Source organism: Anoplolepis gracilipes, chromosome 10, assembly GCF_047496725.1.
Source record: "Anoplolepis gracilipes chromosome 10, ASM4749672v1, whole genome shotgun sequence".
Taxonomy (NCBI): Eukaryota; Metazoa; Arthropoda; class Insecta; order Hymenoptera; family Formicidae; genus Anoplolepis; species Anoplolepis gracilipes.
In genome coordinates this window covers 3,580,560-3,596,095 of record NC_132979.1, presented here as the reverse complement: position 1 = coordinate 3,596,095, position 15,536 = coordinate 3,580,560, and the positions used below count along the sequence as shown (strand labels likewise).

Here is a 15,536-nt window from a genome sequence, read left to right as displayed (position 1 = left end):
AAGTCATAAAGCATATATATTTTTTTCTGCAGTCACATGAAAATCTATGGCTACAATTTAACATAACTCAAATAAAAATGTGATCGAGAATTATTATTTAGCTCGTGTTAATGAAATTTGTGATAGTACGAATACCATTTATTCTCGATAACTACCACAAAATTATTGGAGGACATGAGTCTGAACTAGAGAAAATTCAGAGCGATATAGATATACTAAACGATATTAAACAGAACATGATAAAAGTATATCATTTTATATTTTTATATTAAATCTTATTTGTAACACTTTTATAAATTATTAATACGTAGCTGTGTAAGTAGTAAAAATAACAGCATAATATATTGATTTTTTTCATTCTGTTAGAATCAGCAAAGCAGATTATAGAAGAAGGGAATAATTTAATTGATGAATTACAAATTAACATAAACAATCGTTGCAAAGTATTAATGCAGGACAAATTACGTATCGAAGATGATAGGAAAGAAATGGAACAAAAGTTCATGAAAGATCCCTATAAGTGCATAATATTATATAATATTTAAGATATATTTAAGGTATATTTTTAGAAGATATAATATTCTAAGAATAGATCTTAAATATTATATAATATTATGCGCTTATATAGGAATGATAATTCTTCTTTTGTCAGATTTATCAAAATAAATTTTTTTTATTTTATATATATGTATTATTAAAATTATTATTTTACAAAACACATGCATATATTTAATAATATATTTAATCATATTAAGTTTTTACAGGATATACTACTAATGAAAGGATATGATATAATCATGTGAAACTTGTAGAAGACGAAGAAAAGAAAAATTGACAAATGTTTGTAAAACTAAACGCTGAAATTGAAAAGCAAAAAATTAAATTTCATCTGATTGGAATAACAAAAAAACTACAGATCTGCATTTAATATAAGAAAGAATCGGAAAATTCATCTTTCAAGATTTACGGCGCGATACACCAACATCTAAGCTTCGACTTTTGTTAATTTTAATAGCCAGATTTATTTAACATCTTTTCTTTCAGGTTTAACATTTACAAAAAAAAGAATATTATTATCCCCGACGCTTGGTCGCAACTTTGCCACACAAGGAATGAAAGGTTCAGAGAAATGAGAAATTACCGTGAAAGTTCTGATGACGAAGTAAATATAAATATCGATTTATTTGGAAATATTAACATATTTTTATAAAAAAATAAGTCTGAAAGAGATAAACAAATATAGTGATATATAAAACGAATTATACTTTTGTATGAAACAACGTTGGTCATAATATAATATCTCGCCAAAGAAGTTAAACGCTTCAATTGATAATCGATTGTATTTTATATTTATAATAGAAATTAATTATATATTAATTTTACTGTAAGATAATATTTTAATATAATTACGCGATATAATAAACAAAATAATATAATTAAAAAATTTACAAAAAAATTGTTAAATCAATAATTTTTTTTAATTCAAAATTATAATAAAATTAAAATTTTGTAAACTGATCTTTGTCATCTGATTGATGCACCTTTTGTTAATAATTTTTAATCCTATATGCATTTAACATGAGTGAATATCTGGAAATACTAACACATATATTACACTTTCAAGAAAAATAATTTACTATACAAAAATGTATAATGCAAAATTATTTTATATTTTGTATTTATATACATAATTACAAATGATAAAATTGTAGATAGGAAATGTTGTCTTGTTTATGGCATAGAAGTAAATGAAAGATTCATAGGTGACAACTGACTCCCAGATGTTGCATCTCAGATGTTTGTGCTCTTTATTACATCATATGATTCGTTTCAGTCATATTATTAACCTAGAGAGAACAGTTATAAAATCGAATTAATTTACCGATTATTATGGACAAAATATATTTACTTACTATAATAAAAGTTTCTTCTATTCTTTCTGCTCTTTTCTCTAAGAAGCAATCATTTTTAATAGCACTTTAACTTCCTTTTTTATTTCATCAAGATATTTGTTTGAATATATCTTTGCAAAATGATTTGCATAATCTTTGTTCCCTCTTCAAGTGATACTATGTGAGATATTTATATGTATTCTATTTTATCATTTTCTAACGTTTCAAAATTTGTCCATTGCAAAATCTATATAAGTTGCTGCTACGTGATTGTGTTCTCCTAATTTCTCATACAATCTATAACAGAAAATTTTATATATAAATATATGTATATTATTATTTTTCTTTTACAATATTACATATATTGAATACATACATTGCTAATTTTAAGAGTGCTATTCATTTTATGTATATCACCCATATTGTACACCTTAAGGCTGAAATTTTATCTTGCTTCTCGTATGTTTCGCCAAGAATCATTCTACTGTTATAGGGTCTTAAGAGTTAAATTTGTTTGTAATAATACAGTCCATAAAATGGCATTTTTAAGACCTTATCGTCTAATCTAAGTCGTACTATGCTTTATAATCTGGTCTATTTACCTTTGTGGTAAATTAACAAATGAAAAATAAAATACATAATATATATATAATATATTATTGATACAAGCAGAAAATGTTCGAAGAGTTACTAATTGCTTATCTAACTGTGAACTGCAGCATTGGTGTTTTTCATTTCCATAAATTCATGTCTTAATAATGACGAAGCTGACAAATATTACAGATTCATTTTCAATATTCTATAAAAATACATCACTGCTTTTTTAATAATCATTTCTTAATTTGTAATTAATAATAATAATTTCTTAAAAGATATTTTAATTTTTATCTCAAAGCATTCTCTTTCAATGTAACATTAATATGTCTTCTTACAAAGATTTGATTAATATTTACCTACTATGACAAATTTCCAATCTATATAACCAAATATGCTAATTCAATTTTTATTTCCTTCACATAAACCAAATTGGAATATGTATCCATGTTATCAAGGCAATCTTCTTCTATTATCCTTTTAAACGTTTCTATTGCATTGTTAACATCTAGAATAAAAAATACTTTTATAATATTACATTATGGAAAAAATATTTTAATTATAAAGGTATATAAAATATTAAATCAAATAATCTATTAATTCTCAAATTAAGAACATTAATTTGAAATTTTTCATTTGTCAACTTAAATATCCTAAATAATAAATTTGCTAGTTCATTTCTTGTATAATGCACTGCAATTGCAAAAAGCTGATACATAATCATTTTTCTGAAAGCCTATTGAGCGCAGTTGGCAAATAATGCTAAACCTTTATCTGTAAGCTACAATTCTAAGTTCATATGTGCCATAAAGAAGCATCTCATCTAATGTTTGGGTAATTATTTGCTGTCTATGATTAATGCAGCCGAAATAAGTCATAACTATCTAATTTTGAAGACAAATGATCTTTTCTTAGATCAACGCAAAGCAATTTCAAGTTATCATTCGTTGAACCTGATGACACATCTGTCATATCGTCCCCTTTCTTCTTCTCTGACAGATAAGGTGAATACAAATCTGACTTTTGAATAGGAATCTGACTTTTGGAATCCTTTGTGAAATATGCGCTGTCACATTCTTTCAAATTAAAATATGTCTTATTGTTAAAGTATAAGTATCTTCCTGTTGACAAGTCTCCGATATATCCGTAGTCAAATCGTGTATTCTAATTTTATACACTTTTCAAGTAGTTCAATTTCGCTAACCTATAATACAAACATTATGAACACGTGAATGTACGATATAAATATAAGAAATAATAGCAGTAATATTGAGCATTGAGCGAACGCACCTATTACTCACGCAATATATATATATATATATATCGAATTTTTCGAAATACACAAATTTGGTCATTGCATCAAGAAATGATTACTCTCAAACTTTTATTACATTCTTTTGTTATATTTATTATATTTATTATATTCCAAGTTACAAAAGTTAGCTTGAGCTATCGCCAACAAATTTAACTCTCTTTATCTCGTGCAAATAAAGGAATTATTTTGTACACGTGTCTCTCGTTGACATTTGACGCGTGTTCGAATATTCTTTGTTATCATTCAGAGCAGTTTAGACGCAAGTTTTTTGAATTTACAGAAAATATATTTATATGTTCAAAAATAATAAATTCCGTGATTGTATAAATCAATGATTAATGAAATGTGTTAGTGTATTTCTCTGGTAATTTTTTTAGCGATAACAATTAAAAAAACAACGCGTGTACTTGTGTCAAAGACTTGGGTTCCGTTCCAAAACGTCCTCTCCAAAGAAAATTTTATTCAATATAATATAGTATATGTTACGTGTACTATATATTTCGAGTAAAATTTTTTTCAAAGAGGACGTTTTGGAACGTAACCTTGAAATGGACATTTTTGTTTACGCGAACTGTGCGTTACACATCAAGTGAATAATTTCATATACTTACGAGTAAAATTGTTAGCGACGAATTTTTATCAAGGAAAACATGAAACATCCATCGAAAAAGAATATGAATGATCTTACCGATAAGGATAATCCTATAGTTTTTCTGGATGTTGCGATAGGTTCCGAGAAAGGTATCTTGTGTGAGGTTATAAAATATTGGTTATAAAATAGTGTAAATATTTAGTTATATCACGAAAAAAAAAAATTATAATTTTATTATTATTATTCAGTGGGAAGAATCATCATAGAATTATTCAAAAATGTAGTGCCTCAAACGGCGGAGAATTTTCGTGCTTTGTGCACCGGCGAGAAAGGCGTTGGAACAAAGGCCATGAGGTTACATTACAAAGGAAGTATTTTTCACAAAGGTATGCGTTTTATAATTCTTAATATTTAATCCTCTAATATAGGTTTTAATCAGTTGATTTTATCATTCTTCTTCTCCTTGTTCCGTTTTGTTTGTCAATTGTTATAATTATTTTGAGAGTACAATATAAAAATAAATTTCTGTGTTTGTAAAGCATAGATTTATTAATTATTTAAGCAAAAGAGAGTTATAATTGATTACAATAATTAACTGTCATGTGTATAATTTTACGTTGCTGCAGTCGTTTCACAGTTTATGATCCAGGGTGGAGACATTATCAATTTTAATGGGACTAGTGGAGAAAGTATTTATGGTCCTTACTTCAATGATGAAAATTTCACATTGAAACACAGGTCTGCCGGATTACTTAGTATGGTAAATGAAGGGCAATCGCATACCAATAGTTCTCAATTTATCATTACCGTTCAACCTTCCATGCATTTGGACAACACTAATGTAGTATTCGGAAAAGTTATAAAAGGCATGGGCGCAGTATTAGAAATCAGTAAAGCAAAGACTGACAAGGACATTCCAATTGATGTAAGATTGTATATCTCTTAATCAGAAACCCAGACCGAATAAAATTACGGTTCAGTTCCGGTTACGGTTTAACAAAAAAATTTAATAACTTCCGATTTCAGTTTCGGTTTCGTAATAAATTAGAAAATCGAAACTGTTAAATTACGGTTTTTTTTCGATTACGGTTCCGGTTCTTTTAAAATTATTGTTTTTTAATTCTTTTCTAGTAAATTATATTATGGGATTTTCAGCAAGACACAGATAACACAGTGCATCACAATACAGTATTCTATTATATCTTTGTTTCTCAGTCTAATTGAAAAAAGACAGAAATAACAGAATAAAGTACTGTATTGGTTGTTGGAAAGTCCACATTGTTTTTTGTTAGCAATTGTATTATTGATTATGTAAAATGCAACATATACATATTTTCTCTCTTTATATATAAAAACATTTTTTTTTCTTTCTTTCATATATTTACTTGTATTTATATATTTCTTATATATTTCTTACATATATTTTGTTATAAAATAAAATTTAAAAAAAATACCAAATGTAAATAGTACATACTTTAATTTTCTTTAAAATAATATCAATTTAATTATAAATGTTTGCTCTCATTGTTTTTTTATTTCTTTTTTATTTTTCTTCTAATTTCCTCTTTTTGAAAATTTTATTTTTATCAGATTTATCTTCCAATGACATTTATTTTTTCACTTCTGTCTTCCTGAAACATTCATATTATATAAAGATTAAGAGAAAATGTAAATAACTATGTTTTTATATTAAATATAATATTATATATATATATATATATATATATATGTATTTATATTATATTTAATATAATATATAATATTTCTTAAAAAAACAAAAAAGACAAAAAGATTGTAAAAAGTCAAATTTCGAAATTAATTACTGTCTTTTTCGCTCTTTTCACGATGCCAATTAATTCTTTTGTTGTGTTTTTGTTGTATTATGAACAACAGTCATTACAAATTAAACAGAAAAATTGTGTTAAATATAACATATTTATGCTACACATACACACACAATATAATTATAATATACAAATATTTTGTAAAAATAAATTATAAGAACCGGAAAATATCGAAAAAATCGAAAATAATTTAACAGTTTCGGTTACGATTCCGATTATATATTTAAATGAATTTCAATATGGTTTACGGTTGCGGTCCGACTGAAAAAAAAAACGGTTATGGAACGGTTATCGGTCCTGGTTCCGGTTCGGTCCGGGTCCCTGCTCTTAATACACAATAATAATAGTTTCTTCCATCTATAATAAATGTTCAGTGTCACGATTGCTTTGTTTAGAAAATAACTATAATTGATTGTGGAGAATTGAAAAGAAATGAAAATTGGGGATTGGAAGAAAACGATGGATCAGAGGATGTTTATACACCATGGCCAGAAGACTGGGATTATTCTTCACATATTGATAAGCTCAGTGTAAATTTTTCATATATATATTTTGAAAATGATTTTCTATATATTAATATGAAATTACCTTTTAATTTTAATTTATTCATATTTTTATTAGCACAAATACATGGAAAAAGTTATAAGAAGGATAAAGGATTCTGGAAATACTTATTTTTCCAAAAAGAACTTTATAGATGCTGGTAGAAAGTATAAAAAAGCATTACGGTATTATCTCTGGATGTGCGAGCAGAAAGACATGCCAGATACAATTTATGTCTCATTGGTAGATCTTAAATCAGTTATATTGCTTAATTTAGCTGCTGTACATCTCAAACGAAAAGAGTATCGTGAAGTTATACATTTTTGTAATGAGGTAAGTAAACATTTTATGAGAAAATCAGGAAGAATTCATTATATTTAAATGTACAATTTAATTCAGGTTCTGGAAACGGACAATACTAATGGTAAAGCTTTATTTAGGAGAGGGCAAGCTTATAGTGGCTTGAATGAATATAAATTAGGAATAGCAGATTTAGAGAGAGCATTTGAGATGTACCCTAATGATAAAGATATTGCACGAGAAATAAGAAAACTAAAAAAGATGGAAAATTCATATTTAGAATTTGAAAAAACAACATGTCAGAAAATGTTTCATTGAGCATGCTTTACATTCATAATCAAATTTACATCAAATTTTTATATTTTTATTTTTTAAATGCGTCACTCTTCATATAGATTAAAAAATTAAATAGCTATTTAAAAAATTTGATAATTTCTAATTGATAATTATACAATAAACTTATAAAAATATAATGAATAATTATAAGATAAACTATATAATTATAAAAATCAACTTATGATTAATATACTAATATTTCAATTAACCCTTATTCCATACTGATGGATTATTTTTATCTGTAGTTTTTCTAACAGCATCAATTTCTCGCAAACAAATGGTCATAAAACAATATATTTAAACAAATTATTTTTTAAATTTATTAATCTAGTCTTTATTTAGAAGGATCAAAGAAAGTATATAAATTTTTTCAGATTTCTTAAAACACTTTTATACATAGCTAAAAATTTTTAATAGGTTTATTAATAAAATACAGAGTAAAGTTTAATATTTGAATCAAATATTTCACTGTATTATATATTTATGTATATATGTCATAGTACTAATGAAAAAAAGAAAATGTAAATATATCAATAATTCTCTGTTTATTATATCTCTTTTGATAAATTTTTATTAAAAACGCAAATATATCAATAAATATATTTACTATAAAAATACTTGGATAATATTTGGATAAGAAAATATATTTTAGGATTATTTAATATTCAAAGACAATATTTGCATAACATATTTCCTCTGTATATTTCTTAAAACAATGTTAAATACAAATATAAAATGCAATGTAAATAATATGTAATAATAGGAATGTATTGCCTTATATGTGTATAATTTATAAGTTGTCAGGGAATGTGATAAATAAATACAATATTACAATTATGTTTCTACATTCTCTTTTCACGAAGAAAACATCTATCCAATCCATGCTATTACAAGAAAGTTATTTTGGTTCATATATCACATATCATATTATGTTTTTTCTCGACAAATCACAAGAATAAAATTTTTAGCTAAGCTTCTCTATTGAAGCAAACATTGCTGCAAATATCTTGCAAGTTGCATTAGACGTACATTGAACATTCAGCTCAAAGTTCATAAAAATGTTGAATTATTCAAGAAATTTCAAGCATCAAAATATTAGCAAATATAATTGTGTTTTTAATGTCACTCTTAATTATTTCCTTTCTTATGTTATTATTCACTGTTTTTTTATTACTTGACATTTTTCGTATACACATAAAATTAATATTGGTACGTTTTATAATTGAATGATATATTGTATCTAAAATTTAACTTTAAAAGAAAACATCAAAATAAGATAAACTTTATTGCAGAGAAGTTAAATTTTTCAATTTCTTAAATCTACTTTAATTCTAAACTGATTTCTATATAACATTTTCATTCTATGTATCGTGGTCAAATGCAAAGTAATTAAGATCATTACAAGAGAGGGAATAGTAAAGAGTACATAGTAAGAAATATAGACTATGTATATATAGAATATACTGCAATCAATATATAGGTATAGGTTAATTTATTTGTTAAGCTCACGTGTATTTGCAGAATATTGAATTGTTCAATGAGTTATTTGTCGTATATAAATATTAATCAGAATCAAAATAAACACAGCATTATATCTTTTTTATATGACTTAATTGTGCTTTTTAACGATATAGCAGATCTTAAATGAAAATTTTGTTTATTTCATAGCCTCAAGTAATATCTATACATAACAATCTGAAGTGAATATCTACAGTATACCTAAATGTAAAAGCTACTGTTATTGACTAGAGATTCAATTATATCTCTCTTTTGCTCTATTCTATTTTTTAATGCTCTAGCATTTTTAGTATACATAAAAAATAATACTCCTTTTATTACAAATAAATAAATTATTAAATACGAAATTTCTGTGTGAAAAAATCAGAAACTGATTAGATATTAGATGAATAATAAATATATATTTTACGTTTTTTAATTGAGAAAAACCGATATATTTTGAAATGCAAGTTATGGTTTCTTAGAGATTATGAAACTATTTCGAGGAAAGAAAGCTATATAAACAGAATTAGTATAATACTTTCAGAAATGACCAGTGCAGTTAAATAAATTTGTTTTACACGAATGTATGTACTATCATGTTAGCAGTCAGATGTTTGGACGGAAAATTTCTGAAATTTTTTATGATGACAGTATATGGAAGTAATGTGTAACAAAAAAGTTGTATTTAAGTTTTTAACTTAAATGCACTTTATAATTATGAAAATAAATTTTATTAAAATCGCGCTTATGCGCGCACTGTGTTTGTATCAATCTCTTTTACTTAAGCACGAGGGAATTATTATTCGGTCAAAGTGGCAGCTTGTTGTTCGACATGTGATAAAATTTCCTCTTGTAACAAAATGATTTTTACGATTAAAATTAAATTTCGTTTTACAATATTATTACGATTAGAATTACTATTTACAATGAGCATTAAATTCGACATTCGTTTTCTTTCTTCCACACGTGCAGACCGTCTTACCGTGATTGCGCTACTCACAAGGCATATGGTGCGAATACAATTCGACATATTCAAATTTACGAGATTTCCTTATCGTCCCCATTAAGTGCGTTCTCTTTGTCGCAGTTTTCATAAGCCTTCGCTCCATTTTCCGTTTCGATTAAATTGTGCAGTTCCTTGCATAACGTTTCCTCGCACACCTCACCATCTATCGCCGCGTTTTCGATTATATTTTCGTAATCGGTTGTCGCAACCTCGTTCTCGACCGCCTCCTTAAAATCGGATTCTATTATCTCTTCGCAACTCTTAAACATCTCGGGATTATCGTTCGAGTGCGGCACCTCTGGATTCTCATTTGAATTCAAAATATCCGTATTAACTTCGTCGTCTGTCGTATCAGTGGATTGCGACACTTTCTTCAGCACGCTGTCCACCAAGTTGGAAGCAAAACTCTTATTCTCGTTTCCTTCGTGTATCGTTTGATGTATCGGTAGACTTTGCGGTCTATTCATTAGTGGACGCCCATACGGGAATGTGTTCTCTTCGCCCGCCGGTGTGTGAACGGCAGATATTTCCGTTTGAGTAGCGACACCGTTATCAACGAGAGCAGGTCTTGGCTTCATACTAGACATGCAACGCTTTATCTCGGACATTGAATCCTGCAATTGCTGAACCTAACGAAAGAAAGAAAAAAATATAAGACGTTGGAAAAATTTTATGAATTCCATCACAGAACTTGCTCCATTAAAAACTCACTTGGGTATGAAGTAGATTGCAAGTTTGAGCGAGATTACTAACTACATCTGCATTCGGTTGCATTGTATTATTGTCCGTATCGTTGAAGGTATTCTCTCGATTGCTGCCTGGTTGTAAACTGACTACTTTCTTCCATAATGCGTTAATCGCTTGCATTTGTAATAATTGTAACTTATGCTCGCTCTCGAGAGCGGTTCTTGTAGCTTCCATGTCAGTTGATAGTTTCCTGTAAAAAATGTTCTACTTGAATATTTTGTTTTATAAATAATATATATAGAATTGCATGACAAAAGTGTGTTTAAGCTTACTGGATGTATTTATTTGTTCTCATCATGTCAATTGTTTTTAATATATTAGTAGCTTTCTTATTAAGATTCCTTGTATGATAGCCTCGCCACATTCTTTGAATACAGATAACAGCTTTTTCTGTCTGATCTTGATCTGTTAATCAGCAGCAATAAAAAAAGGATCCATTAATTTAATGTGTACCATTAAACTAATTTTTATTTTAATACTCTTATTTAAAGGTTGTCTTACCTTTGTTGCTGTCTTCTTGTCTTCGTTGAATAGCCCTATGTCGAATACTATCCAATTTCGCTTGACATACTTCACTATCCTCATCGCTACTTTGAGTTCCATTACCAGCATCACCGTTCTTATCTTCTTTGTTCAAGTTACTTTTAAATCTCTCGTTTGCGCTCTTTGGTCGCTGTATACTTCTGGCTAGATTGGGACTTTTTGTACTTCTCTTTGCAGGCAGTGTCTTACTCTGAACATAATTGTTAATCTTTACGCTGTGCGGATGTTTGGTGTTAGCATATGTCACGATCGGTTTAGCTATGCTCGGTTTCGTGACGCTGCAATTTGTCGCTGAATTACTCTTCACGAGCGCGTTCGCTTTTATAGCGCTTAGATTTGTTTTCGCCATAGGATTGACAGTGTTTATGATCGGAATTGCCTTTCCATCGCCATCCATAGATGGTTTGCTAGGTATTGTTATCTGACAGGGAGACGTTAATTTACTTGGCGTGGGAGTTTTTGGTAAAATACGCGAAAGACCCGATGGCGGACGAAAATCTGGACTCATCAAAGATTCTGGTACTGGTACAAGTTTCGTAGCCGCTTGCAAAGGACTCGATGTTTCTAGATAAAAACAATTTTTTTCTTATTAGTCTGATTTATCTAATTATATTATTGTAACCTTTAATTGTGTACCTTCCATATCTTGCAGACTGTTGTTTGATATTTTGCTGTTGTTCAATGTACCAGCGAGCATATTGGGATCTAAGCTTTGGGTCATCAACGTCGAATCATGATCGCCGCTCAATAAACCGTGACATGAAGAAACCATGGCATCGGTATGACAGCTGGATACCATTCGATCTGGCGATTTCATTTTCAGAGAGTTCCTCGAGGAAGCTTAAGTTAAACATTATTTGATATCGTTGTTAATGTTTATCAGGCGATAATCAAGATTATATTATTCATATAAAATATATTTGTGCTTGTGGGAAGTTTCTCTAGATGCTAGCATTGCTAGCAAGAAAGCATGCAAGAATGATATGTAGTCTAATTAAAATTATACTACACTATTCAAAGAAAAGATGTGAACTATGTCAAAAGGTCTTTTTCCAAATCGTCCAATGCTAATACGCTAATCAAATCCTAAGTATACAGCTGTAATAATATATATTAACTGCTTTCATCGGCCAATGGTCGTTTGCACTATAAGCCTAAAGAAGCGATTGCTCAGAAAGTACTATGCATAAGAGGAATAGACATGTGCATGAATCCAAACCAAGTTGGTTCTTTCATGTTTCAATTGTTTTAAATAATTGATTGACATTTGCTAAAAGTGAGATATAAGATGTGAAACATAAATTAACAATGAAACACTAAAAAAATATTATATGTGATTAATATTATTGTTAACATAAAAATTACTAAAAATAAGAAAAATAAATTTGCAATTCAATTTAATTTGTACTACTTGATGATGATATAAACTGAAATATATACTTTTTCATTAAGCACAAATTAAAAGATAAAATTGCTGTTAGATTCTTGCACATTCCTGCTATGTGATTTATTCAATATATGATAAATCCTCAATTTGACCTTGGATACCTTTGCAAGGAATATGGCAGACACAGTACTTTGCTTCATAAAATTTTGGTGAGTGTAAGCATTTATCTTCATAGTATGTCAACATTGGCACTAGAGAAAATAGATCATAACTATGATGTGTGTATTGGAAAATTTGACAACTGGAAAATCTACATCACTAATCCACTTCTCGCAACTATGATGTTAAATTGAATTCTAAGAAATGATTCTAAGAATCCTTGATAAAAAAAAAAAAAACTCATTCCATTCGAGTCTCCAATATCGCTCTATGCAAAAATGATGAATTGGACTCACTAGGTCGTCTGGGAGAGTTTGTCTTGTTAAGACTAAGTCTACGTCTAGTGGCTGGAGAAGGACTCATTGTCACGCTACTTAAGCTGTGCACGCTTCCGGCATCGCTCTGTTGATTCAATTGCTGTTGGTGATGTTGAGCTTTGCTCAGTATGAGCCTAAGTTTCCTGTCCGTCTCGTTTTCTAAGGACTCGCCCGAAAGCGGACAGACAGATGCTAGATATTGAGCAAGTAAGGCATGTTCACCAACGCGGAATTGTCTTCCCCGTCCCTGAGAATACAGCCACTCTGCTTTCAAGCTGAGTAAATGTTGTTGCCAATTAGTTTTGATCATTCAAATTCAATGCAAATCACAATCTTGATATAATATTAATTGTGTTTTTATATTTTTGAGAAACCCACCTTTCAAGAGGATCAACTGCATAACCGTCGATGGATTTTAAACTCATACACCAATTAATAACAAAAGGCCGATAGTCGAATCCACTATAGACCATTTGTTAAGAATAATATACTATTGATAATGCTATATGATTAATGTAAACTAATTTTCTTGTATCTAGTATAACTGTGAAAGCAATATTTAACCAGCAAGATACCATTTATGGAATTTAAAAAATAGAACTCTACAGTGTTATGTTTTTTTGATATAACAAATTTCTTTACAGCTATAATTAATATTAAAATAACATTGACAAATCTACTAATTTCTAGATAAAATAGCAATGTATATGCATGTAATTTACAAAAAGGATACATACTGTTACCTGTCATACTGACACACGGATTGTTAGCAATAGAGAAATTCACCAGATTTTTAAGATTACCCAAATGTGACATTTCATTCAGATCAGTAATATTGTTATTTGCCAATGTAAATGTTTCTAAGGATGTGGGTAAGTAGCGCTCGCATTGACGCAATGTTATTATGCGATTGTTATGTAAAAAAAGTTCCTAAAACATTATTTATCTTATAACAGTAATATGCACTAAATAAAAAATATATTCTATTTATAAAGCATCTTTTAAACTATTTAATAATTAACTATCTTATAATTAAATAAAGCAACAAATCAAAGCATTTAATTATTATTACATAATAATTTTATACAAAAATATAACCATAATGATATACCTTTAAAGTTCGCAGATAAGATATGTCTGAAATATGGCTGATGCTGTTTTCGGACAAATCCAGATGTTCCAATTTGATATTTGTGTGTAAATGTTCAATAGACTAATAGATAATATATCATTATTATATATTATAATATTGTAGAATTGTACAATATTACTATGATTGCATTGCATCGTACCTTGATATTATTGCCCGCTAGACAGAGAGTCTGCAAATTAATCATGTCCTTGATACCTTCTATTGTGAGTATACCATTGTTTGCCAAATTGAGAGTAACAAGATTATGTAATTTTGATACACCGTACATACGCAATAATTGGTTTCTGACTATAGAAAGCTGAAATCAGTAAAACCATATACATATATATATATATATATATATATATATATATAATTTTGTATATTGCTTAATAAAATAAATAATTTTATATTATATATAAACACTAGAATTCTATCGATTCTAATAATTGATACTGTTTTAAAGAATTGAAGTTAATGTAATAAAAGTATAATAAACTTTATATAAAATTTACAATCCTTTTATATAAAAAAAGGCTGGTTACAACACTTTCCATTTATATATTTATATATGAATTAACAATATCTTTCATGTAAATTTACATAAATTACCTTGGTAATTCTGTGATAAGAATCGAGATTATCAAGCCGTTGTATGTCATTGTCGTCTATGATCAACGTACTAATATCGGCATCTGAGGGACATCGGCTGAGTTTCTTGAGGCCCTGACCGCTCAGGTCGAGGGTATCGCATATCAGAGATTCTAGAAACGAGCAAAGATTTTTCAATTTAACTTTCTCAGAGATACATGTGGCTACAACGTGCGTTTAAATAAAAGGCGACAGAGAGAAAACGTCAAACCATCAACGTGAACGGATAGACATAAAATTGAATATACGTTGATGCGATAAACGACAGAAAATTCATGAAGAGCAAAGTGGAAAATGATTTATCTACGCTATCGTTTCATTACCGTCGCGTAAACAAATTAAAATGGCAAATTAAACATTTTCACGAAGAATACTAACCCATCGAAGCCATGATGAACACAAACTGTCGGATGTCGGACGCCGAGATGTCGTCGCGGTCATAAATATATACAACGAAAACTCAACTATATATTATATATACATACATAATATGTTTTTCAATATTTGCAAAGAGGCGATATTTCCTAAAAAAACTATGCCTTTCTGCGAATCATATTTTTTCAAATTTATAAACCGAGAAAATTATTTTCAGTCAAAACTGACCTTAATAAAAGAACTCGTCGGTGATAAAAGTAATTGATTTATAATTAAATTTGTTAAGTATTTTTATTTATTTAA

General features: G+C 28.3%; 2 protein-coding genes and 2 pseudogenes across 3 annotated transcripts; 1 reads left to right on the top strand and 3 right to left on the bottom strand.

The window, feature by feature from the left end:
* Positions 1 to 1,649: 1,649 nt before the first annotated feature.
* Positions 1,650 to 2,614, bottom strand: LOC140670328 (uncharacterized; annotated as a pseudogene).
* Positions 2,615 to 3,011: 397 nt separating this feature from the next.
* Positions 3,012 to 3,841, bottom strand: LOC140670327 (cell division cycle protein 23 homolog; annotated as a pseudogene).
* On the top strand, positions 3,826 to 7,725 carry Cyp40 (Cyclophilin 40). Of its 2 annotated transcripts, none has more exons than XM_072900164.1 (6): positions 3,826 to 4,556; positions 4,642 to 4,779; positions 5,020 to 5,318; positions 6,633 to 6,767; positions 6,859 to 7,113; positions 7,180 to 7,725. In XM_072900164.1, the coding sequence occupies exons 2-6, from the start codon at positions 4,743 to 4,745 to the stop codon at positions 7,396 to 7,398; spliced, it is 945 nt and encodes a 314-aa protein (XP_072756265.1). In that variant the 5' UTR covers positions 3,826 to 4,556; positions 4,642 to 4,742; the 3' UTR covers positions 7,399 to 7,725. The 2 variants fall into 2 exon arrangements, with proteins under 2 accessions (XP_072756265.1, XP_072756264.1); XM_072900163.1 differs by having other exon boundaries at positions 3,826 to 4,542; positions 7,180 to 7,719.
* Positions 7,726 to 9,056: 1,331 nt separating this feature from the next.
* Positions 9,057 to 15,423, bottom strand: Cep97 (centrosomal protein 97kDa). Its single transcript, XM_072900162.1, has 12 exons — positions 15,237 to 15,423; positions 14,820 to 14,971; positions 14,368 to 14,526; positions 14,187 to 14,288; positions 13,809 to 14,005; positions 13,454 to 13,537; positions 13,055 to 13,350; positions 11,849 to 12,052; positions 11,171 to 11,776; positions 10,942 to 11,074; positions 10,634 to 10,859; positions 9,057 to 10,551 (listed from the first exon to the last, which is right to left on the bottom strand). The coding sequence occupies exons 1-12, from the start codon at positions 15,247 to 15,249 to the stop codon at positions 9,955 to 9,957; spliced, it is 2,769 nt and encodes a 922-aa protein (XP_072756263.1). The 5' UTR covers positions 15,250 to 15,423; the 3' UTR covers positions 9,057 to 9,954.
* Positions 15,424 to 15,536: the final 113 nt, after the last annotated feature.

What these genes read in the sequence shown, in the direction of transcription:
- Cyp40 (XM_072900163.1), top strand. Translation starts at nt 4,452, where the DNA reads ATGAAACATCCATCGAAAAAGAATATGAATGATCTTACCGATAAGGAT. An exon ending in TGCGATAGGTTCCGAGAAAG is followed by an intron (nt 4,543 to 4,641) that starts GTATCTTGTGTG and finishes ATTATTATTCAG; the next exon opens with TGGGAAGAATCATCATAGAA. An exon ending in AGGAAGTATTTTTCACAAAG is followed by an intron (nt 4,780 to 5,019) that starts GTATGCGTTTTA and finishes ACGTTGCTGCAG; the next exon opens with TCGTTTCACAGTTTATGATC.
- Cep97 (XM_072900162.1), bottom strand. An exon ending in TAGCGGGCAATAATATCAAG is followed by an intron (nt 14,289 to 14,367) that starts GTACGATGCAAT and finishes ATTATCTATTAG; the next exon opens with TCTATTGAACATTTACACAC. An exon ending in GCAGTTGATCCTCTTGAAAG is followed by an intron (nt 13,351 to 13,453) that starts GTGGGTTTCTCA and finishes ACATTTACTCAG; the next exon opens with CTTGAAAGCAGAGTGGCTGT.